Genomic DNA, 20,786 nt, shown 5'->3' with positions numbered 1-20,786 from the left:
GCTGAGATTGGAGGGAATCGGGAAAATTTTGGGGAAAATTTTTTCGTGCGGATTGCGCTATTTTGTGTGGAGATCAGATGACCCGAACCCGGTTCCCAACCCGCACGTGCCACCCTACAGAAAACCCATCACACGTGCCAACTGCCTTTGCCTCTGCCTCGGCCTGTTCTTATTATTACTAGCAGAAATCTTGTTTGAGTTTCCTTACAAGACATCAAATACTACATTACACATAAATCATCGAAAACATTCGAGGAGTACTAGATTTCTGCTACAGTCTTATCTACGAAGCCAAGAACTTCTTGAACCACTGGACAGAATCCTTTGCATATCTCTTCTTGTTCTTGTCTTTGTAATCAACGTAGTATAGCCCGAATCTGGAAGTATAACCAGATGTCCATTCCCAATTATCCAGCAACGACCACACGAAGTATCCCTTCACATTGCACCCATCTTCGCTGCGCCGCAAGAATGCATTCGGCGACACATTATTAATATATATATATACCTACACAGCTCGTCGAAGATCAAAATAACATACGTACTTGATAGCAGCTAATAGATTCACAAGGTAGCCTTTGTGATACTCGATCCGCTCCTCGTCCTTAACCGCATCTTTAATAGAGACAAACAGTCTGTTTCCATCATCCATACCTGATCAATGTCGAGATAGTTAAGGAATACGGCTGTCTGCGGCGAGCAAGCTCGTGGGAGTCATCTTATTACCATTTTCAGTGATGATCACTACCGGGTTTCCGTACTTGTACCGGATGTAGTTCATCAAGCTTCTTATGCCGCGAGGCACGATGTACAGCCATATGGAGTTTGCCTGCACCATTATTGTTTTGGAGTTTTGAAAATTTTTATCAAAGATAAAATATTAGTATTTGATTTGACATTTTGCAAATAGCGTCAAGAGTTTCAATGCTGTTTGTGTAAACAGAGCCTAAGTTATTGATCTCGCGGTGTTTCCCATACCCTGTCTGCTGCGATTGCCTTCCCGTTCTTAAATGCTGCATTCGACGTCTTAGATAAGATCGATGAAAAAGGATGAGTAATGTAATAGGGAAATGTAAATTATGGGATATGCATACGAAGAGTAACGGCGCCAGAGTCTGCAAGGGAGTTGTTGAGCAGGACATCGAGCATGTTCGAATGGTTTGCTCGGGCGAACCAGGTAGTGTAGTGGTTGACTCCTATGAAGTCAAAAGAGCCCTTCAATTGCGCAGATTCGGTAGGCGAGAATTTTGGCAACCGGCTACCTACTCGATCCCTCATCGTGACCGGATACTGTCCATAAACTATAGGCTCGATGAACCTGAAACAATGCAGCAGGCTTACATTGCCGGACTCTGTTCCGACACAAGGAGCAAATGAAGAGGTTGTCGCAGTCCTTACCAGCCTAACTGAAAATCTAGAGCCCTTTGCGTCGCTTCCAAGTCTTCCGAGGAGTTTGTCTCCGGTTCATACCAGAAGGAATTCAGCGCTATTCCGATCGATCCACTCTGCTGAGGCTGCCATAAGCAATCCAGACTATGATAGTTGCGATAAAATATATAACTTGGGTGAACACAAAATGGACAACCTGGTACTTTGTCCGGTAGATGTTGACAGCAGCCGCGTGCGAAAGGAGCGCGTTGTGTGCGACGATGTAAGGCTCGGTTGCAGAGTTTCCGGCTCTACAAATTGCGTGACGAAGAATGGAGCAGCGGCCCGGAGAATGAATCCCGAGATCGTGGCCTTGGACGGCAAAGGAATGCGGCTCGTTGAGCGTGATCCAGTGCTTTACCCTGTCACCGAACTCCCTGAAACATGTCTCGGCGTATGCTGCGAAATCTTGTCTGTCGAAATGAAGGCGTCGAATCAGTTTTCGATAATCGAATTAGTTTTGAAGCTTTTGCAGTCCTTTCCTTACATGATCTGAGGGTGTAGCCATCCCAAGTATTTGTCTTGAAGAGGTTGGGGAAGGTCCCAATGGTAGAGTGTCACATAAGGTTGGATTCCTGCGGAGAGACGTTCAGATTCAGTGTTTTGAAGATGTGTTTATGATCAAGAATTAACGTTCATTACCGTTGGATAATAAAGCGTCGATGAGTTTGTTGTAATGATCGATTCCAGCTTGGTTGATTTCCCCAATTCCATCTGACAACACAGGCAATTGAGAAAAAAGACAGCCTTTTTTATATTTGTAGTGACAATTATTACCTGGGAAAATCCGAGACCAAGCAATGGAAAACCTGTAGGCATCCATTCCCAAATCTTTCATGAGCTGTATATCGTTCTGTGATAGCAGAGAATGAGGTTTAATTAGTTTCAGTTGAGTAGAGAATATGAATGAATGTTGAAAAGAAGAGATTATTATTACAGGGTATAAGTGGTACTGATCGTTTGCTTCATCACCATTGCTGAAATCAATAATTTTCGCTGCCATGCAAATCCACTCCCATTCGATAGATCAGATCACACACACAAATATATATATATATATATATATATATGAAAAGAAAGATCAAATGGCATCATATGTATACCAAAAGAGTGTGAAAATGTGTCCCAGATTGTTTGGCCTCTTCCATCCTCTTTCACAGCTCCTTCGTACTGAAATTGTATATATATATATATATGTATGTAATGGGTATGAATAATAATTGACGATGATGATGTAATGAAGATTGCAGAAAATAATTAGTCAAGCCAATAGTTGAGAGAAGGATAATTAATAAAGCATTTCATTTGGATGCATGCGACTTTTGTTTATATTTTTATGCAAATCAGATCCAATTATATTTTGAGTAAGGAAATTAAATACAATTTTCCATATTCTTATTAATCTCAAAAAGTTGCAACTTTGTAATTATTAAAAAGGCTACATTTTATTCACATTCCTACTATTCGGTTTTATCTCTACAATGTAACATGCAGTAGTAGTAGTTGTTCCTCTCAGAGAAAAAACAAAAAGGCTTAAACCTGATAGGAAGAAGACGCGGTCCCAAAAACAAAGCCCTTTGGAAAGCTGCTTCTGCCAAGATTCTTCTGTGAAGAAAACTCTTGAGGATTTCCAGCACCTACGGCAACTGCCAATAGCATCAAAGCAATGCCTTGTTTCAGCATCTCCAGAAACTAAACTAAACTAAACTAAACCAAAACTTGATACACTTTCAGATATGTTGATCCGTAACGAAAATGGCGGCTATGTTTGATATATATATATATATATATATATGAAATGTATATATTCTTCAAGAAATGGAAGATGGGGTAGTTATGGCGTTTGCAAATAGCACGTTGGCTATTGAGTGAAGCAACAATGCCCCTCCTTCATCTGCTTGGAATTACTGGGTAAATGAGACGTATGTAAAAGGAAAGAGGAGAATCTAAGAGAAGACTTGGATTCACAGATTCTGAGCTCTGTTGAATTGTGGCTAATATCATGAACAAGTTTTTTCTACTTCTGTAAATGGTGGGGGAAATGTGTATTGGTGAGATAATCTGTCTTACCTTAAGGACGATGATGTATAAATCCCTCACGCATTCCTCTTTCCCCATGCCCATATTGCAGTCGTAAGAATCGTATTCCTTCCCCAATTTGGTAACAGATTCGAAGAAGATTTAGCCCAATTGTTTTCAGCCCAGATTTTCTGGAGCCACTCAATTCTCGTTCTGTTCGATCCCGCAAGGCCCAATTATAGATTGCTTCCATTTATGGAGGAAGCCGATTTTGAATCGAATTCCCAAAATGGGTCTGCAAGACGAAGAGGAGCCGCCCCTCGCTGTAGCTATCGACGACGGAAATCCGCCGGTAGAATTGCGCGGTAATCAACACTCCGATGCATCGCAAGCTCCGCCGGTCGGCGTCACCGTCATCACAGGATATCTCGGCGCCGGCAAGTCAACTGTAAGTAAAGCGAAAATACCTAAAAATTTGAGTCTCAGAAAATTGATGTTTTCGTCAATCCGATTACAGTTACAATTACATACTTGCAAAATTGATGCAAAATTCAGCTGTTAAACTGCATATACGATTTCCTTGCCGATGCTTTTCTTTCATCTTCCGTAGTTGGTGAATCACATACTGAATGGACAACACGGCAAGAGAATAGCAGTAATACTGAATGAGTTTGGGGAGGAGATCGGCGTGGAGAGGGCGATGATAAACGAAGGCGATGATGGCGCGCTCGTGGAGGAATGGGTTGAGCTTGCTAATGGCTGCATTTGCTGCACCGTTAAGCACAGCCTGGTTCAGGCATTGGAGCATCTTGTGCAGAGGAAAGAAAGGTTATGATTGTTTCTGTCAAAACTTCACATATTTGGAATTGAAACATCACAATTGCAATATGATTATGCTCTGTATGTAGTATTGAGTTCAGATTTTGATCCACAGACTTGATCATATCTTGCTAGAAACCACAGGGCTAGCAAACCCTGCACCGCTAGCTTCCGTGCTTTGGTTGGATGATCAGTTGGAATCTGATGTCCGGCTTGATTCGATCATCACCGTGAGCTTCTTCCTTGAAATTGATGAGTTCATTGTGAGATTTGTGGAGTACATTTACAGTTTTTGCTCCATGACAGGTTGTGGATGCCAAAAACCTTCGGTACCAACTCAAATCGCATGATGATTCGTCTTCATTCCCTGAAGCTTATCATCAGATTGCTTTTGCGGTAGTTGTTTCTTTTATGTTCATATTGCTCTGTTTTTCTGCTGTTTGTTGAAGTTTTGTCGATGACTGTTTTCATTTGGGACAGGATGTTGTGATTCTTAACAAGATTGATTTGGTCTCCTCGGATGATTCGGGAGCAGCCGTGGAAGATCTAGAAAAGGACATACATAATATCAATTCGCTTGCGCAGACTATTCGCTCGGTTCGCTGCCAAGTTGATCTGTCTGTGATTCTCGACTGCAGGGCTTATGATTCTAAAGTTAGTTTCTGGGCCGACATTCTTGTTCTTGATTCCTAACAGCTGAAACTAACTATATGAAGTTTTCTTCCAATTTACAGCACACTACTCATTTGGAGGCACTCTTAAAAGAAAGCAAAGCTCTATCCACCGGTGACATCCACGACAGTGGTGTAAGAACCTTATGTGTTTGCGCGTCTGACAAACTCGATCTTGAGAAGGTACATTGTTCTGATTAGTTAATAATGTGTAAAAATCGAATCCCTGAAGCGCATCGCATGTTTCAATCGTCTGCTCTTTGTAGGTTAGGATTTGGATCGAAGAGATTCTTTGGGAAAAGAAATACGGCATGGATGTCTATCGTTGCAAAGGAATTCTAAACATTGGAGACTCAGATCAGCTTCATACACTTCAGGTTCATGTCTCTATGCAGAATCGATGTTATAAAGCTGACAAAGATCGTCTTGCCCTGCTCAAGAACTTACATAGATTGATGATAACTTTGCAGGGTGTGAGGGAAGTATATGAGATTGTTCCAAGCCGCAATTGGAAGGATGGGGAAGAAAGAACGAACAAAATTGTATTTATAGGTAAGCAGTGATCCCATCCCCCACCCTATTCCAAGTTATCTTTTTTATTACATGGAGATGTTTCAGACACGCATCTGATTTGATTCAGGTCATTCTTTAACTGAAGAGGTTCTGATGAACACTATGAAAGCTTGCACTGTTTGATGCCGCCATGGATATGATTTTTAAGTTCTTGAGTTGGTCAGGTCTCCAATGTAACTCAGTAATTTGACGCGACAATAGTGTTTGAGACGTTATTTGAATTATTATATTATTTTCTTTTATTTTATTTTTTCTTCTGGTGAATGGGAACAATAAAATAATAGAAATAAAAAAAAAAAAAAGGTTGAACGGATCCAACTCAAGCCTTAAAAAAGAATACTGACGCACGTGTGCTTCTCCGATTTCCTAAATATTCCATCATTTTCGGCCATCTATTATATCCAACGGTCCAGATTCTCCGTCTCTGAAAATATATTATAATATATTAATATTTAATACAAAAAATATATAGCAACAGATCAACGAAAAGCTTCCCTACGTGCGTACATTTCTGGCCGCTTTCCTTTCGGACTTGGAATAGTTTCTCCGACGCGAACGGAATACAACATGTCGACAGAGAACGAGCGCGAGAACCATGTGTACATGGCGAAGCTCTCCGAGCAAGCCGAGCGTTACGACGGTATGAATATTAATTTTTACGTAGAGAGATGTATGCGTTTTAATTTGATTCGCTTTGTGTTTGTTTTGGTAGATCCATGCGTTTTGTGTGGTCGTTCGTTCGCGATGCGTTGTTGCGTGTATGTATGTGTGTTTTATGAAGCTCGTTTTGTTGTTTGTTTCTCAGAAATGGTTGAATGTATGAAGAAGGTAGCGAAATTGGATGTTGAGCTGTCGGTGGACGAGAGGAACTTACTGTCCGTCGGTTACAAAAACGTGATCGGTTCGCGCAGAGCTTCGTGGAGAATCCTATCATCGATCGAGCAGAAGGAGGAATCCAAGGGAAATGAGCACAATATCAAGCTGATTAAAGGCTATCGTCAGAAGGTGGAGAACGAGCTATCTGAGATCTGCAACGACATTCTTTTAGTCATAGAGAAACATCTAATTCCATCGTCGCGCACTGGAGAAGCTACTGTTTTCTATTACAAGATGTAAGTCGAATTACTGTGTTTTTTTTTCATCGATGCATAATGATTTCATCGTCAATTTTATTGTGAAGAGGAGATACTGAATCACTGATAAAGGAAAAGAGAAAACAGCAAATTAGTGTATTGTATAATTAACACAGTTGTGGCTTCTGATTCACTAATTCAGGAAAGGTGATTATCACCGTTACCTTGCTGAGTTTAAGGCTGATCAGGAAAGAAAAGAAGTTGCTGAACAGTCACTCAAGGGTTATGAGGCATGCTGACTTATCTGCAATCTAGTTAACATTGTAAATATTCAACCTGGATAGTTCATAAGGCTTCATTTAGTTCTCACATCTGGATCTGTATTCTTCATTGTAGGCTGCAATGGCAGTTGCGAGTACAGATCTTCCAACAACCCATCCTATCCGTCTCGGTCTAGCTTTGAACTTCTCAGTGTTCTACTATGAGATCTTGAACTCTCCTGAAAGGTTCTTTTAATTTATCAAGGCTAGGCAATTGAATTTGATACGACACTGTGAGTTCAAGTATCCTGGAATCAACCGGGTTGTTTGTGTATTACTTGCAGGGCCTGCCAATTGGCTAAACAAGCATTCGATGAAGCGATTGCTGAGTTGGATACTTTGAGTGAAGAATCTTATAAGGATAGCACCTTGATTATGCAACTGTTGCGAGACAATCTTACTCTTTGGACCTCTGATTTGCCTGAAGACGGAGGTAATCATATCCATATTTCTTTGAGCATGGTTCATTTATTTAACACACTACAAAATCAGAACTTTTGCAATCCAATTCAATTCAGTTGAATGACTATAAATCTCCATATAATTGAAGTCATGTTCCTGAATCTTGAGTTGGTTTGCAAATGCCTCATAATTCTTAATCGACATATGTTATCCTTTAGTCATCAATCAACACCAAGATATTAATGTCTAATCCTTACTGGCTCAGGCGATGATACTCCTAAGACTGGGGGGTCAAAAGAGGCAGCAGCCAATCAGGAAAGTTCCAAAGCCGAGGAGGCCAAGGAAACGGCAAAACCAGAGGTGATGATTCAGTTGATCATTATTCTTATTATTGTTCTCCTTTACATCATCAAATTCATGCTGCTCTTGCTTGCATTCATGCTATCAACACAACTCATTCACACTTGTATCGATTTTGCAACAGTAATTGCGGAACGGAAGAATCTCATCGAGTAAATTTATGCCAAGAAGCATGCCATTCGAATAGTATCATACTTTTTCACACTCGAGCACCGGTGAACTTTTTTCACGGTTCCATATATCAGGAACCGCTAGAAGATGAGGTTTTTCTTGATTAATTGCTCTTTCTTTTGCGTGAAGTTCCCTTCTTTTTAGTTTTGGATCTTGAGCTAGAAGAGGATGATATTGCACTGAGGTTAATTTATGTTCTTTTCCATGATATACATATTTTTAATTATCCAACATCTTTCTTTTAGAAATTTCTCACCATGTAATTGCATGTTGACACTTGATCTCTTGCCCCAGCCGTTGTAGGCATCATACCTCATTAATCATGCGCATCTTTCGCTTGTTTTCTTTATTCAATTAATGCCCTACACTACTTAACTAAGATGAGTCATATTATTCTTTGGATACAAATATTTTATTGATGCTGACAGTGAATGGCTTTGGTTTGGAATTTGGTCACTTTCTGTTGAAGCTAGAATCTTTCGTAGAAATAGAAAAATTCGGTTATTTCTTTTGCATTATGTTCTGAAAGCGACTTACAACTTGCTATAATTTCCCAATAAGTGCAATCAGAATTCCAAAAAGGTTGAAAGTCAGGCATCGTGGAATCAAGAAAATACAACTTCTGTTAAGGAGAGATCAAATCTCTCTCTCTCTCTCTCTCCGATCATAATCACCAGAAATTGAACTTAAGAGTTCAGTTACTAGTTATTTTCATTCTTTCAAAGCCCTCTACAGTCTCAGTGGCTGTCTGAATTCTAACCTGGTGTTTCGATCGATTAAGAATCCTTTCTTACCTTTGAGGCTTTGACATATCCAGAGTCTAGCTAAACAAACCTTGGTTTCAACGATCCATTTTGTTCCTACATAGGCCCTGTTTCTTGTTTCTGACCTGATTAATTTTCTAGTTAAATCAGAACTCTGGGCATTCAATTTCAGCCGGTGCCAAGCTCTAGTTTGGCATCATACCCCAATACTTTCGACATGGCTTCTTCAATCTCCAACTTCTCTTTGATTCATCAATCAAGGCTTTCTTCTTCTTTCCACAAATTCCATAGCAGAAATGCAGCTGCACCAATTCTGTACAGAAATGGACTTCCTTTTAATCCAAAAGCAAAGCTGGATGTCTCAAAACTGTCAGAAAAGATGGTTTCAAAACCTGTTGAGTTTTCTGGCAAGAACTTGAGAACTCCTGGTTTCACTGAAATCTTGAAGAGCAGGCCCCATTCCTCGCAAATTTTCACCCCAAAAGCCACAGCTGCTGATGCAGAGAGTTCCCATGTCAAGAGCTTTTCAGAGAGATTCCCAGCTCTCGTCACTGGTTTCTTTTTCTTCACATGGTGAGATTTTGGATACATCTCATCTATAGGAATCGGGCTCTTTTTCACTTGTACTGCTGATATGCAGGTATTTCCTGAATGTCATATTCAATATACTAAACAAGAAGGTCTACAATTACTTCCCCTATCCATAGTAAGACATTTGATATCTAAATTAATCCGCTTTTCTTACTTCTATGCAAGTTCAATATATGCATCATCAGATACCTTGTGCAGTTTTGTCTCTGTTGTTCATCTTATGGTTGGAGTAGCATATTGTCTCGTTAGCTGGGCTGTTGGTCTGCCAAAGCGTGCTGTGAGTTAGTTTACCGGAATTTAGATTACATATCCATCACCGTTTCATTAGAATGATTTTCTTTGTCGACCCGATATCATATATATGACTACCATGAGCAGCCAGTTGACAGGGAGCTCTTAGGCCTTCTCACTCCGGTAGCATTTTGTCATGCTCTTGGACACGTTATGTCCAACGTATCGTTTGCAGCTGTTGCTGTATCATTCACACATACCATCAAAGGTAAGAAAATGCAAGAATATTGATAAGATATGATTTCTTGTTTAAAATCTAATAGACATTACCAATGATAAATACTTTTTAGCTTACACTGATGAATGGAGTCTTTTGGTAGTTCTGTATGTGCGCCCTGTTTCTTTTAAGCCTAAATCTGGATATTCTGTCCAATTCATGTTCAACAGCCCTGGAACCATTTTTCAGTGCTGCAGCTTCACAATTTGTTTTAGGACACCAGATTCCATTGTCTCTGTGGCTCTCACTAGCCCCTGTTGTGATTGGTAAGTTCCAAGCATCTCTAAATAATGTGTCCCATGCCAAGCTGTTTACATGGTTTTGATGATATCTCCTCAACCCCTATCAGGAGTATCAATGGCGTCAATGACAGAACTTTCTTTCAACTGGACTGGCTTCATTAGCGCAATGATTTCGAATATTGCATTCACCTATAGAAGTATTTACTCAAAGAAAGCAATGGTGAGCCCTATCATTTACAAGTGTATCATAAGATTTTTCCTGAATGCAACCATACCAGAATTTCTTTAGACCACAGATGTTTGTTCATGGCAGACAGGAATGGACAGCACAAACGTCTATGCTTACATTTCGATAATTGCACTCCTGTTTTGCCTTCCACCTGCAATACTTGTAAGATCCCTTGAACAAAAATATGATGTAATAATGGAAAATTTACACTATATAGGGATAATGTTGACGAGGTTCCTATGTGCTTATTTCACTTTCAGATTGAAGGTCCCCAACTAATGCAGCATGGATTCCAAGATGCAATTGCTAAAGTTGGCGTCTATAAGTTCTTGTCTGACCTATTTTGGATAGGGATGTTCTACCACTTGTACAATCAGGTAATAATCATATATATATATATATATGATGTAATTTATCGACGTTACTATCTTAGATATTGCAAAATCTCAAACCATATTGCAGGTAGCTACAAACACATTGGAAAGGGTAGCACCACTTACACATGCCGTTGGAAATGTGTTGAAACGAGTCTTTGTAATTGGATTTTCCATTGTGGTGTTTGGTAATGATTTATACTATCCTATTGATTAGGTTTTATGCAACATCGTTCATCCTGCATTGACAAAAATAAAATTGCAGGTAATAAGATCTCCACACAGACTGGGATAGGCACCGGAGTAGCCATAGCAGGCGTTGCAATCTATTCGCTTATTAAGGCAAACATGGAAGAGCAACGACGTGTAAGATTTGAACTCATTGAACAAAACCACAACTAGAAATAGCTAAATTAATAAACTCTGGAACTTAGCTTATGGATTGATTATTTGTGTCATTTCAGAAAGCTGCTCAAACTCATGCAATGTGATGCTCTTCAACAAGTCCAACCAGAAGAAAAAATGATTGCAATAAGATGAATATTCTGTGTCTTGTTTAAAGAGAACAGAAAAGGCATAGGAGACATGATGCATTCACAGTTTCTCCTGCAAATTTGGATCATTCGCTGGTAACTTACTCAACCATTCATTCAAAATTTGTGAGCATTATCTCACCATTTCTCATTAAACAGCGGCGGAGATTTCTATCATTTAGAAACGAAAGGCACTCAAAGTGATTACATAGCTTGCGGAAAGTTCATCAACTTTCGATTTCCAACAAAATACCTAATAATAATTTGGAAAGTAAAAACTCAACAGCAAAGTTAAACATATAAGCACAAGCACCTGATTCGATGTCGGAGAAGCTGCCAGTCACTTGGAATTCCATCACGATTCAGTTCACCTGCAGAACGTTAATCTCCATAGAATCAAACTACAAATTTCCAAATTAAATTCATACGCTAACCAGACCTAGATAATGAAAAATAAACGTTAAATCACCAAAACAATTCTTCCAGCACGCTCGCTTACTCGAAATTCAAGATGTTGAACTCTGTACTCCATTCCAACATTCATGATTCATCTCATCCTAATGCTCATACTTCACAGAGAAGCGCCAAGATTCACAGACGGTTACTAATTGATGAAGAAAACAAAGCCGTTCGCATCCTTTAAAAAATAAAAATAATAAAATTAAATAAAGCCTATCGAGATTCTTCAGGCCCAAATTATTGGGCTCCGCGGTCCTCTATGGCCCAATACAAATAACATTTAATTCTAATTTCATTACAATAAGTTAAATTAAGAATAATCCAAGAATTAATCGAATAATTAAAATCTAAACAAGTGTAATAAGTAAGGTACGACAACTGAACTGGGTGAATCTAAATCCAGTCGAGCGAGGGCTGCTGGTGGGGATGCAATTATGTCATCTGACACTGATTATTTGCTGTCGAAGCATACAGCATCTCCAAGACAAAAGCAAAGCAAAGAATTGATCAGATCATATGTAATGAACCTGAAATCCTGAATTGTCTGTGGTGGTTAAACCAGAGATGAGGTTAAGCTGCGATCATGGTGGAATTAACTTTATGACCGTTTGAGAAAACCTATGAGAGTACAATACAGGTCAGTACTGCAGTGCAGAGAAAAAGACAAGGGAAGCACTGACGTTTGCTGCTGATGCCTCAATTTCCCAAAATCACTCATAACTAGTACAACATTACAATGGTGTCCTAATGCAGACATTACATATATATATATGTATGTATGTGTATATATGTATGTATTTGTGTATGGAAATCGCCACCGTCAATCTGACCTCCCTTTCTTGATATCTCTGTAATCTTCTTCGCTGCTCCTTCTCCTCTTTCCTTCTTTCTTTCTTTCTTTCTTTCTATAACCTTCATTTTCTGTCCTTTTCTGCTCAAGTTTACTGTACAATCTTGAACAAAAACTTGAACTGAAAACCCACCATATTTCTTCAGATTTCTTGAAACTCTTGGGACAAAACAATCATGGCTGCATTTGTAGTGGGTTTGGTGCTTCTCTTAGCCATGGCTGCCCTTTCAGGTAGAGCTTCTTTAACTGTTCATAGCTTATTCAATTTCATCCACATAATGTTATAAATTAAACTGGATTTTTGAGGTGGGGTTTGGGTTTGGATGCATCTTTTCCTCACTTTCTTCTAGCCCAACAAAAGGGTGGTTTCTACTAAAGTTCCTTTTCTTTCTTTTTTTCTTGAGAATTTTCCAGATGGTGCTTAAATTTAAATGTAATTTCAATTCTTGATGTTCATATGGTCATGGCTCTGAGGTCCTTTCCATCTTTAAAATATTTGCTCTTATGATCTGCAGATGCATCTTACTGTGTATGTAACAGTGGGGCAAGTGACCAAATTCTTCAAAAGAACATAGACTATGCTTGTGGGACTGGAGCTGATTGTTCTGCAATTCTTCAAAATGGACCATGTTATAACCCAAACACTGTAAGAGATCACTGTAATTATGCTGTGAATAGTTATTACCAGAGGAAAGGCCAGGTTGCTGGAAGCTGTGATTTCCAGGGCACTGCCACTGTCACCCAAACACCCCCTGGTAATTTCACCTTAACAAGAACCATCCTTGTTCTGTTTAATTTCTTGTCATTTATATCGAATTTTAATCATCTTTACTGATTATTTATCTAATTACAGGTACAGGTTCTGGATGTGTGTACCAGTCTAGTCCCAGGTTTGATCACTTCTTTCTCCTGTCTTGATTGATTTTCTACAGTGCATGAAATGGCTAAGATAGATAGTAATAAATTGGTGCTGGTGATGGTAGATTAGACCTACTGTCCATTCCTGGGATGTAATAAATATAAGTTATGGTTACAGTCAGCTTTTGAAGCCACAAAATAAGCCATCATGTGACCTGTCTTTCATTTTTTTTTTTCTCAACTTTCAAATTCTGCTACCAATTTTGAATACCCATTAACTAAACAGATCTTTCCATTCATGGTTTATTCAAACACACCTAAATCTATGCAGCAACGGAGTCAGCACAACACCCACTGGTCCAACAATGGGAGGAACACCAACCACTGGTGGCACAACTACAGTTCCAGGTTCATCCACAGTATCTCCCAGCGGCGGCGTCAGCCTCGGGCCGACGGGGAGTGGATTTAGCAACACAGACAGCAGCAACGGCGAGGCGACGATGAAGATCCATCGAAGCAGAAGCAGCATCCTTGTGATAGTGCCTGTCTTCCTAACTCCAGTAATTTCTGGATTAATGATGTAGCCAAGAATCTAAGTTATGGGGTGGATGGGGTGTCCAAATTTGACTGGAAAGGAATGATTCCCTTATCAAGAATTAGTTTGTTTCCATCCTGTCAACAATGGCACAGCTACCTCCACTCCACCACGCCTTTTTTCTTTTGTTTGTTTTGTTTTTTTCCCCTCTGTTGTGCACAAAAAGCAAGAGAATGTGATTCCCCTTTTCTTTTGAATGTGTGTGTTTGTTTGATCCATAATTTAAATGAACTAAAGTGAAATAGGATATGAAAAATGAGAGTCAATTCTTGAAATATACACAAAGCAAGATGATGATATATGACTGAAAATAGAATGGTTAGTGTGAGTACCATCTAGGCAGGTGAACTCACCAAACTCAGCCATTTCTCCTAACGTTTGTTGGGATCAGAGAAGTGTCCCTGCAAGACGACGAAAAAGGCGATTTCGGTTGTTTGGAAGAGCAAAGAATTTAGTAAAATTATCTATGAAAAAACAGATCGAATCATGCAACCTTCAAGACAAGATTAATCCCTTTGTGTCTTCGACGTTGCTATCTGCTTGAACAAACTCTGTAATCAACTTAGAAACTGCAGCAGGCTTCTCCACATGAGGAATGTGGCCGCAATCGGGTATTTGCCGTAAGACTGCATTTGGTAATTCGCCGTGTAGTCGCTGTTCACAGGTCATGCCATTTATTACCACTTCCATCTTTTGCATATATCAATATAGCTAAAGGAGAAGTTGCACTTACCACGGCAAGCTTATAGTCAATAATCTGATCGTCTTCGCCCCATATGATGAGTGTTTTCTGCTTTACCTGATTAATCTGTGCACCAACATTGTATCCTCCGCTGATCATAAAATTGACAGTGGCATCCTCCCACCAAGGATAGAAACAATGCAGCCGACCAATCTGCGAAACTCTCATCTAAATAAACTGGAAATAGATAGTGAATATGGCTTTCCAATTTTATTACCATATAATGTATAATAAAGATCACCGACAGACTTTTGTCCAGTCCAGGCAAATTTTCCATGGCAAACCATTAAAAGCCAACCAAGTTGCGTATAGGCGCAATGGCAAGCTCTTTAGCAAATACACCTGTTCCACGAATGAAAATAATTCGGTCATCAATATGAAAATGGGATTTCAAATCTAGCATCAAACTCAAAGTGATTTCATAATTTGGAATTCAAAATGGGATTTCAAATCCGAGTAGTCAAAATCAGTGGTTGGAAAGAAAAGAATTGAGATGCTGAGAGCATATCTACAACTGTGGAACTCACTCCAGCATATGCTATCGGTTTCGGTAACTTTGCAAGGCTTCCAGTACCCTCTGCATAGATACTTGCATCAATAAAAATAAGCTTTTCCACCTTAACACAAACGTAGACACGAAAATCTCAAAACCAATGAAGAGTTGGGAACGATATCATAGGAAGAAACATTAATCTGGTAAAAGGAAATGCATCAATGGGAACTTACAGCTTCTGGATGTCTGGCAACAAAGTCGATGGCAACTGCTGCTCCAAGACTTGGTCCTACCAATGCCATTGGTCTGTTGATATAGGTTTTCCAAAACTGAGAGAATGTATTTTAAACGTTAAGCTCAACAGACGAACAACACAACACAGTCAACAAATCAAGGGTGTACAAACCTGATAAAGATGATCACACTTTGAAGCTACATTGCATGGAGGAAGGTTCTCTAATTCAATGCAAGCGAGAAAAACAGAACTCTTTACTTCCAACTTCAAAACACAATTATCGACAAAAAAAACTAGCTATAATATCGAGAAAAATCACCCAAATTGGAGAAGCCCCATCCAAGAATATCAACAGCCCAGGTCTCTAATCCTGCCTCCTCAAGCAAAGGAAAGGCATATCTCCATTCTAAACAGGAGCTGGAGGATAATAAGTGATGAACGACAAAATGCCATGGGGGGAGCAATGTTCTCAATTAATCAAGGATATTTCAAAACACCAAACCTGTCGAAACCATGGAGGAGAACCAGGGGGCTGCCATTGAGCTGTGTTTTGGGCTTTACACAGCTACTCATAATGCAACTTTTCGACAAACTCAGCTTCAAAGAACAGAAGAGTTTTAGTTACTACAATAGTCCCTTTGATTGAAGGTGCACTGGTTCATCAACATTAGAATACATCTAAACTGGCCAAAACTTAAGAACCTTCTCAGATACTACAGTATTATTACTATAGCCATAATCAAAAGTCGAGAAATAATCTCAGCATTCATTATGCTAACAATATCAAATGAAGACAGTGAATTTTTGCAGTTCATTAGCACTGTCTTCGAAAACTAGGGTTTCGTGATTATCAAAATTTCAGGAAGAAATTTGGGAGGAGATTAAACGAGGAATTCAGCGTCCAGATGACAAATTAAGCAGCCCAATGAACACAAATTGAATCAAACATACACTTATAGAGTTCAATTACACCACAGAAATCGAAAAAACAAATAATTATATAAATAAAACTCCACATTATTGAAAAGCTTACTTGCACAGGCAATCTCTCAATCCTCGAAGCCAGCTTTCTGCCAAATGCGTCCTCAACATTCGCAACTTCCTTGGGAAGAAATACAGGAAATTCACTGGCAAACACTTTAAACATACTCTTCGCTCCCGGCGTCTGGTTCATGAGTTTGCCATCGATTAATCTAGGCCCACGCATTAACGATACCGCACAAGAACTCGCGAGCAACATTGCAGGTCTATCCTATTACCCGCCTGAACTGCCCAGCCACCGAGAAATATCACCACACAGAAATCAAAATATTTCAAGATATTGTTTGTTTCCGAACTTCAAAATATCAAATGGGCATTTGGTCTAGTGGTATGATTCTCGCTTAGGGTGCGAGAGGTCCCGAGTTCAATTCTCGGAATGCCCCAAATTTAAATTTTTGCGATGATTTGATATACGGCCGATTATAATGGGGAAATCGATAAGTAACTAAAAGTCAAGTCAATATTTCCCACTAAATAAAGTCATCTCCTGATATTTTCGTTGACCATATGAACGTATGAAAAAACTTGCACGCCTCTTTGGCGAACCAGTAACCTATGCTGTCCTATCAAATTAATAAACAAACAATTGCACAAGTCAACATCAAAGTGACAGGTTTAAAATCCCAATGAATTGATTATTATCGCTAATGTGACCTAACACGTCCTAGATATTTTATGTTTGGTTAGTGCTAATTATTGTGGGATTTATATTTATTTATGGAATAAACTAAATGGCATGTAAATAAAGCGTTGGTCTTAACCACACATTTGATTCCTTTCATAAATTTGGGCTATTTTGGGGAGGTTAAATTATTGCCAAATTTAACGATTCTTAACGGCGTCGGGGGTGGAGTTGCCTTCTTCTTCCCACAGATTTTAAATATACAGACGGGTGCACAGAATCATGCTTATATTTTGCTTTTATATTATTTAAAAATAAAAATAATCAATATTAGATTACTAAAGATTTACTAAACAACTCTGAAACAAAACAAACAATACTCCTTTGTAAGTATTTTCAAACTCTAAGTCAAATAAGCCAATTATTGCCCACTACAATCATTACCATACATAGATACAAGATACATACATACTCTGAATCTGAAAAGGCATCTTCACCAAGCCAACGAAGAGCATTAATATCAGATTCAATATCACTCCACAAAACAATAAACAGCAGATTCCTACAGATTCTTCCTCATCAGATCTTCACGCAATCCGACTTCTTACAGTGAGTATCTCCCGCCTTCAAGGAATTAAAGAGCGAGGCTGTCCTGATTGAGGTAATCCCTTTACTTTACTGTTTCTTGTTAATGGCGATTCAAATTCAATCCATCGCATGGCAAGTGGTGAAGTCAATTTTGGTGGGGTCTTTTTCAATCGAAAAAATTACCATCACTTTCTGTGGCAGATATTTTTCTATGTTGTGTTGGTGTGCTGTTGTGTTTCGAGTGATCAAAGAAAGAAAAGATTTTTAGGACAGATAAGACACACACAAAAGGTACACGTAGCAACCGTTGGTCGTGTCGAAGAATCATAAGCAAGGCTGCAACTTTTTTTCTTTTTTATTAAAATCAATCATATGAAGCTTTTGGGTTAACTAGGTTTCGTGTTTGTGCGCCTTTTTCATCTAAGTTTTTTGTTCGGCGCAGAATTGAGGGTTGAAATCTATGCTCCTTTTCTCGTCCCATTTCCAGACTTGCCGGGATTTTCTCCGATTCTTCCTCTGTCTAAAGTTTTTCATTTTTATTCATATAAAAGCACATGGTAATAAGAGGTTCTCTTCAACTTGTTCCATTTTTGTTTGTTTGTTTGTTCCTTTCCTCAGATCCCTTCAAACTTTTTGATTCTATCCCGACTCTATCTTCATAATCTCTATCGCTATCTAATTAAAGACACATCGATCTATCCTTAGCTTATTACATCTGGTTTGTCTGAATTTCTTTCTTTGATAGGATTTTTGGGGAATCCCAGAAGCAATTTCGTTACCAAGTAACGGGGATTTGAAGGTGAAGATGTATTTGGTGGATGGTAAAGCCGGCGCCATAGCTTGTATGCTCTTGTCCCTGCTGTTCTTGGGGACATGGCCTGCATTTATTACACTCCTGGAAAGGCGTGGCCGTCTCCCTCAGCACACTTATCTCGATTACACCATCACTAACCTCGTCGCCGCTGTAATAATCGCTTTTACCTTTGGTGAAATCGGACACAGTAGCAATCCTGACAGGCCCAATTTCATCGACCAGCTGTCTCAGGTATATTATAATTATACCCTCATTGTTAGGGTTCTTGTTTGGAAGAAAAAGAAATTGAGTTTGATTTGATTTTGATGTTTCTGGATTGTTTGAGTGATGTTTCTGGATATGTTTGTTAGTATTCTGTCAGGATATGCAATTGAAAGACAGAATCCTCATCATATATGACTCACTCACTGACTGATCATGAGATTGTGTCCGAATTACCGATGATCATTGATTCCTCGGATCATCAATCATCATCATCATCATCATCATCGAATAAAGCTTTTGTCCAAATTACTGCAGCATAACTTATCCAGTGTGCTGTTCGCAATGCTCGGCGGAATTTTCCTCAGCTTAGGAAACCTGTCGTCTCAATATGCCTTCGCCTTCGTCGGTTTGTCGGTAACCGAGGTTATCTCTGCCAGCATATGTGTTGTAATAGGTAATCTCCACACTGTCTTGATACCAAGTGTGGATCAGGTCCAATGCCCTTATTACATTACACGCTGTCTTCGACTTCGGCTTGTCCAGGCACGACGCTGAACTACTTCTTGGATGACAAGATCAACCGCGCCGAGATTCTTTTCCCCGGAGTCGGATGCTTCTTGATTGCAGTCTTTTTAGGCTCTGCTGTTCATAAATCCAATGCTAAGGATAATGAAGCTAAGCTCACCGGCGCATCCCATGACTACGGGAATGTGTATGTTTTTGACAATTTAATCAAATTTCGACGATTTATGTTGTAATATAACGATCATTTTTTGATTGTCGAAACCTACGCAGGATGAAAACCGAATCCGGAGGGAAACAAACGTATGCATTGAGGGGTAAGACCGCGTCATATACGCGTGTTTATGATACAAGTGAAGAAGCCACATCACCCAACTCTGTTTTTCCTTGCATAGCAGACGATCTGGAGACCGGAACTGATGCTTCCGGGAAGAAGGCGAAGTTCGGGACCGCAGGTTTTCTTATAGAGCTCGAGAACAAAAGAGCCATTAAGGTTGTCCACGTGCTTACATTGTCCGGATTCATGTTATTCGTCCTATTTATCGGTCTGTCTGTTCCATCGCAGGTGTTCGGAAGAAGCACTCTTATCGGGCTGGCCCTAACTTTCTTCGCGGGTCTCTGTTTCTCCCTGTTTTCTCCGTCGTTCAACTTGGCCACGAACGATCAGTGGCATACGTTGAAAGACGGGATCCCACATTTGAGCGTCTACACCGCATTCTTCTACTTCTCGATATCGTCTTTCACGATCGCCACCGTCCTCAACCTCAGCTTCTTGTATTACCCTGTCTTAAATCTGCCGAAATCATCGTTCAAGGCGTATCTCATGGACTGGAACGGCCGAGGCTGGGCCTTCCTGGCGGGCATACTGTGCGGGTTCGGAAATGGGCTTCAATTCATGGGCGGGCAGGCTGCGGGATACGCAGCAGCGGATGCTGTACAGGTCAGCTTCGAGACATTTATTTTATCCAAATGGTGTAACGCGATGCGACTTAAATGCGATGTGTTATTGATGCAGGCGCTTCCGCTGGTGAGCACATTTTGGGGCGTGGTGTTGTTCGGGGAGTACAGGAGATCGTCGAGGAGGACGTACATACTTTTGGTGAGCATGCTGGCGATGTTCGCCGTTGCAGTGGCGATCCTCATGGCGTCGTCGGGGCAGCGCAAGCAAGTTAAGAGTGCTTGAAGAGGTTCTTCTTCATCAATGCAGCTGTTGCAATATTGGCAGGGCTTGAGATCGGATGTCTACCTGAATGAATCAATGCCTGCAATAATAAAGACAACGTTTTTAAGGAATGGGATGGGGACGATGAATAATGTATGTATGGAAGCCTAGCTAGCTCTCTGTAGTTATAGTCCTCACTGTGTGAGATTCTTATTGTTGTTGTTACGAATTGGGTTTATCTTCTTATCTGTATTGCTATCTTTTAAATTCAAGGTTTGAGAAAAGTATCCAAAAAGTGGGGTAAAAAAGAATTTTGAAGTCCGCTAGAAGGAGGGCTTGAACCTCCGACCTTGTGGTTAACAGCCACACGCTCTAACCAACTGAGCTATTCCAGCTGTTGTTTAACATTCTTGTATTTAATTTTAAGTTTTAATTTTGACAACGTTTAATTGAATTAATATGTGAATCTGTTGAAAATAAAAACTTTGACCGGTCAAAATAGACAAACCTTATTTCCTTGTCTC

The 20,786-nt window shown here is 39.8% G+C and overlaps 7 protein-coding genes, 1 long non-coding RNA gene and 2 other non-coding genes across 26 annotated transcripts; 6 read left to right on the top strand and 4 right to left on the bottom strand.

The window, feature by feature from the left end:
• Positions 1 to 263: 263 nt before the first annotated feature.
• On the bottom strand, positions 264 to 3,202 carry LOC127260752 (beta-glucosidase 6). 2 transcript variants are annotated; one of them, XM_051288664.1, is made up of 13 exons: positions 2,968 to 3,202; positions 2,532 to 2,598; positions 2,366 to 2,424; positions 2,206 to 2,281; positions 2,071 to 2,142; positions 1,916 to 2,003; positions 1,586 to 1,841; positions 1,399 to 1,505; positions 1,095 to 1,318; positions 979 to 1,013; positions 727 to 829; positions 546 to 654; positions 264 to 458 (listed from the first exon to the last, which is right to left on the bottom strand). In XM_051288664.1, exons 1-13 carry the CDS (start codon positions 3,109 to 3,111, stop codon positions 284 to 286), a joined length of 1,515 nt encoding a protein of 504 aa, XP_051144621.1. In that variant the 5' UTR covers positions 3,112 to 3,202; the 3' UTR covers positions 264 to 283. The 2 variants fall into 2 exon arrangements, with proteins under 2 accessions (XP_051144621.1, XP_051144620.1); XM_051288663.1 differs by having other exon boundaries at positions 1,399 to 1,514; positions 2,968 to 3,201.
• A 508-nt stretch (positions 3,203 to 3,710) lies between these two features.
• Positions 3,711 to 5,757, top strand: LOC127260755 (uncharacterized). Its single transcript, XM_051288668.1, has 9 exons — positions 3,711 to 3,895; positions 4,058 to 4,275; positions 4,382 to 4,496; positions 4,573 to 4,662; positions 4,747 to 4,920; positions 5,001 to 5,120; positions 5,204 to 5,314; positions 5,408 to 5,489; positions 5,578 to 5,757. Exons 1-9 carry the CDS (start codon positions 3,737 to 3,739, stop codon positions 5,631 to 5,633), a joined length of 1,125 nt encoding a protein of 374 aa, XP_051144625.1. The 5' UTR covers positions 3,711 to 3,736; the 3' UTR covers positions 5,634 to 5,757.
• A 229-nt stretch (positions 5,758 to 5,986) lies between these two features.
• On the top strand, positions 5,987 to 8,067 carry LOC127260757 (14-3-3-like protein GF14 iota). Its single transcript, XM_051288670.1, has 7 exons — positions 5,987 to 6,150; positions 6,316 to 6,622; positions 6,786 to 6,873; positions 6,980 to 7,089; positions 7,188 to 7,336; positions 7,571 to 7,665; positions 7,790 to 8,067. Exons 1-7 carry the CDS (start codon positions 6,078 to 6,080, stop codon positions 7,790 to 7,792), a joined length of 825 nt encoding a protein of 274 aa, XP_051144627.1. The 5' UTR covers positions 5,987 to 6,077; the 3' UTR covers positions 7,793 to 8,067.
• A 318-nt stretch (positions 8,068 to 8,385) lies between these two features.
• Positions 8,386 to 12,207, bottom strand: LOC127260759 (uncharacterized). Of its 11 annotated transcripts, none has more exons than XR_007840800.1 (8): positions 11,921 to 12,207; positions 11,577 to 11,714; positions 11,391 to 11,448; positions 10,671 to 10,783; positions 10,217 to 10,321; positions 9,778 to 10,130; positions 8,993 to 9,663; positions 8,386 to 8,913 (listed from the first exon to the last, which is right to left on the bottom strand). It is a non-coding gene; the product is annotated as an uncharacterized LOC127260759 (long non-coding RNA). The 11 variants fall into 11 exon arrangements; XR_007840804.1 differs by having other exon boundaries at positions 9,778 to 10,041; XR_007840799.1 differs by having other exon boundaries at positions 8,993 to 9,268; positions 9,381 to 9,663; positions 9,778 to 10,783.
• LOC127260754 (triose phosphate/phosphate translocator, chloroplastic-like) lies at positions 8,818 to 11,353 on the top strand. The gene is made up of 11 exons (XM_051288666.1): positions 8,818 to 9,173; positions 9,241 to 9,306; positions 9,390 to 9,468; positions 9,570 to 9,690; positions 9,870 to 9,965; positions 10,049 to 10,161; positions 10,255 to 10,332; positions 10,431 to 10,547; positions 10,633 to 10,732; positions 10,810 to 10,910; positions 11,009 to 11,353. The coding sequence occupies exons 1-11, from the start codon at positions 8,818 to 8,820 to the stop codon at positions 11,033 to 11,035; spliced, it is 1,254 nt and encodes a 417-aa protein (XP_051144623.1). The 3' UTR covers positions 11,036 to 11,353.
• Positions 12,208 to 12,371: 164 nt separating the features above from the next.
• Positions 12,372 to 13,828, top strand: LOC127260758 (PLASMODESMATA CALLOSE-BINDING PROTEIN 3-like). Its single transcript, XM_051288671.1, has 4 exons — positions 12,372 to 12,617; positions 12,902 to 13,141; positions 13,240 to 13,276; positions 13,576 to 13,828. Exons 1-4 carry the CDS (start codon positions 12,563 to 12,565, stop codon positions 13,826 to 13,828), a joined length of 585 nt encoding a protein of 194 aa, XP_051144628.1. The 5' UTR covers positions 12,372 to 12,562.
• Positions 13,366 to 16,566, bottom strand: LOC127260756 (uncharacterized). 3 transcript variants are annotated; one of them, XR_007840794.1, is made up of 11 exons: positions 16,343 to 16,566; positions 15,812 to 15,906; positions 15,629 to 15,726; positions 15,481 to 15,530; positions 15,308 to 15,403; positions 15,109 to 15,198; positions 14,831 to 14,923; positions 14,573 to 14,734; positions 14,333 to 14,493; positions 14,172 to 14,240; positions 13,366 to 13,988 (listed from the first exon to the last, which is right to left on the bottom strand). XR_007840794.1 is itself a non-coding variant. In XM_051288669.1 (10 exons), exons 1-9 carry the CDS (start codon positions 16,547 to 16,549, stop codon positions 14,335 to 14,337), a joined length of 1,050 nt encoding a protein of 349 aa, XP_051144626.1. In that variant the 5' UTR covers positions 16,550 to 16,566; the 3' UTR covers positions 13,366 to 14,240; positions 14,333 to 14,334. The 3 variants fall into 3 exon arrangements, 1 of the variants encoding a protein (XP_051144626.1); XR_007840793.1 differs by having other exon boundaries at positions 14,193 to 14,240; XM_051288669.1 differs by having other exon boundaries at positions 13,366 to 14,240.
• A 95-nt stretch (positions 16,567 to 16,661) lies between these two features.
• TRNAP-AGG (transfer RNA proline (anticodon AGG)) lies at positions 16,662 to 16,733 on the top strand. Its single transcript has one exon. It is a non-coding gene; the product is annotated as a tRNA-Pro (tRNA).
• Positions 16,734 to 17,424: 691 nt separating this feature from the next.
• LOC127260751 (ureide permease 1-like) lies at positions 17,425 to 20,557 on the top strand. Of its 4 annotated transcripts, XM_051288660.1 has the most exons (8): positions 17,833 to 17,851; positions 18,306 to 18,605; positions 18,894 to 19,032; positions 19,122 to 19,290; positions 19,374 to 19,417; positions 19,499 to 19,593; positions 19,666 to 20,040; positions 20,116 to 20,557. In XM_051288660.1, exons 2-8 carry the CDS (start codon positions 18,366 to 18,368, stop codon positions 20,281 to 20,283), a joined length of 1,230 nt encoding a protein of 409 aa, XP_051144617.1. In that variant the 5' UTR covers positions 17,833 to 17,851; positions 18,306 to 18,365; the 3' UTR covers positions 20,284 to 20,557. The 4 variants fall into 4 exon arrangements, with proteins under 4 accessions (XP_051144619.1, XP_051144616.1, XP_051144617.1 ...); XM_051288662.1 differs by lacking the exon at positions 17,833 to 17,851 and adding an exon at positions 17,425 to 17,633 and having other exon boundaries at positions 19,374 to 19,593; XM_051288659.1 differs by having other exon boundaries at positions 17,831 to 17,851; positions 19,374 to 19,593.
• Positions 20,558 to 20,583: 26 nt separating this feature from the next.
• TRNAN-GUU (transfer RNA asparagine (anticodon GUU)) lies at positions 20,584 to 20,657 on the bottom strand. Its single transcript has one exon. It is a non-coding gene; the product is annotated as a tRNA-Asn (tRNA).
• Between the last annotated feature and the right edge of the window lie 129 nt (positions 20,658 to 20,786).

This window comes from Andrographis paniculata, unplaced genomic scaffold, assembly GCF_009805555.1.
Source record: "Andrographis paniculata isolate CXL003 unplaced genomic scaffold, ASM980555v1 Contig62END, whole genome shotgun sequence".
NCBI classification, from domain to species: Eukaryota; Viridiplantae; Streptophyta; class Magnoliopsida; order Lamiales; family Acanthaceae; genus Andrographis; species Andrographis paniculata.
Note: the sequence above shows the minus strand (reverse complement) of the source record. Positions and strands in the feature narration are given on the sequence as shown.

Coding starts and splice junctions, on each gene's coding strand:
- LOC127260758 (XM_051288671.1), top strand. CDS start 12,563: ATGGCTGCATTTGTAGTGGGTTTGGTGCTTCTCTTAGCCATGGCTGCC. Junction 12,618..12,901: donor AGCCATGGCTGCCCTTTCAG/GTAGAGCTTCTT, acceptor TATGATCTGCAG/ATGCATCTTACTGTGTATGT. Junction 13,142..13,239: donor TGTCACCCAAACACCCCCTG/GTAATTTCACCT, acceptor ATCTAATTACAG/GTACAGGTTCTGGATGTGTG.
- LOC127260755 (XM_051288668.1), top strand. CDS start 3,737: ATGGGTCTGCAAGACGAAGAGGAGCCGCCCCTCGCTGTAGCTATCGAC. Junction 3,896..4,057: donor TCGGCGCCGGCAAGTCAACT/GTAAGTAAAGCG, acceptor CATCTTCCGTAG/TTGGTGAATCACATACTGAA. Junction 4,276..4,381: donor CTTGTGCAGAGGAAAGAAAG/GTTATGATTGTT, acceptor TTTGATCCACAG/ACTTGATCATATCTTGCTAG.
- LOC127260757 (XM_051288670.1), top strand. CDS start 6,078: ATGTCGACAGAGAACGAGCGCGAGAACCATGTGTACATGGCGAAGCTC. Junction 6,151..6,315: donor GCAAGCCGAGCGTTACGACG/GTATGAATATTA, acceptor TTTGTTTCTCAG/AAATGGTTGAATGTATGAAG. Junction 6,623..6,785: donor ACTGTTTTCTATTACAAGAT/GTAAGTCGAATT, acceptor TCACTAATTCAG/GAAAGGTGATTATCACCGTT.
- LOC127260756 (XM_051288669.1), bottom strand. CDS start 16,549: ATGTTGCTCGCGAGTTCTTGTGCGGTATCGTTAATGCGTGGGCCTAGA. Junction 15,907..16,342: donor TTGAGAGATTGCCTGTGCAA/GTAAGCTTTTCA, acceptor TGTTCTTTGAAG/CTGAGTTTGTCGAAAAGTTG. Junction 15,531..15,628: donor ATGGGGCTTCTCCAATTTGG/GTGATTTTTCTC, acceptor GCATTGAATTAG/AGAACCTTCCTCCATGCAAT.
- LOC127260752 (XM_051288663.1), bottom strand. CDS start 3,111: ATGCTGAAACAAGGCATTGCTTTGATGCTATTGGCAGTTGCCGTAGGT. Junction 2,004..2,070: donor CGACGCTTTATTATCCAACG/GTAATGAACGTT, acceptor GTCTCTCCGCAG/GAATCCAACCTTATGTGACA. Junction 830..978: donor AGGCAATCGCAGCAGACAGG/GTATGGGAAACA, acceptor ATAATGGTGCAG/GCAAACTCCATATGGCTGTA.
- LOC127260754 (XM_051288666.1), top strand. CDS start 8,818: ATGGCTTCTTCAATCTCCAACTTCTCTTTGATTCATCAATCAAGGCTT. Junction 9,966..10,048: donor ACTAGCCCCTGTTGTGATTG/GTAAGTTCCAAG, acceptor AACCCCTATCAG/GAGTATCAATGGCGTCAATG. Junction 10,162..10,254: donor TTTACTCAAAGAAAGCAATG/GTGAGCCCTATC, acceptor TGTTCATGGCAG/ACAGGAATGGACAGCACAAA.
- LOC127260751 (XM_051288661.1), top strand. Junction 18,606..18,893: donor TCATCGACCAGCTGTCTCAG/GTATATTATAAT, acceptor AAATTACTGCAG/CATAACTTATCCAGTGTGCT. Junction 19,594..19,665: donor AGAACAAAAGAGCCATTAAG/GTTGTCCACGTG, acceptor GTTCCATCGCAG/GTGTTCGGAAGAAGCACTCT.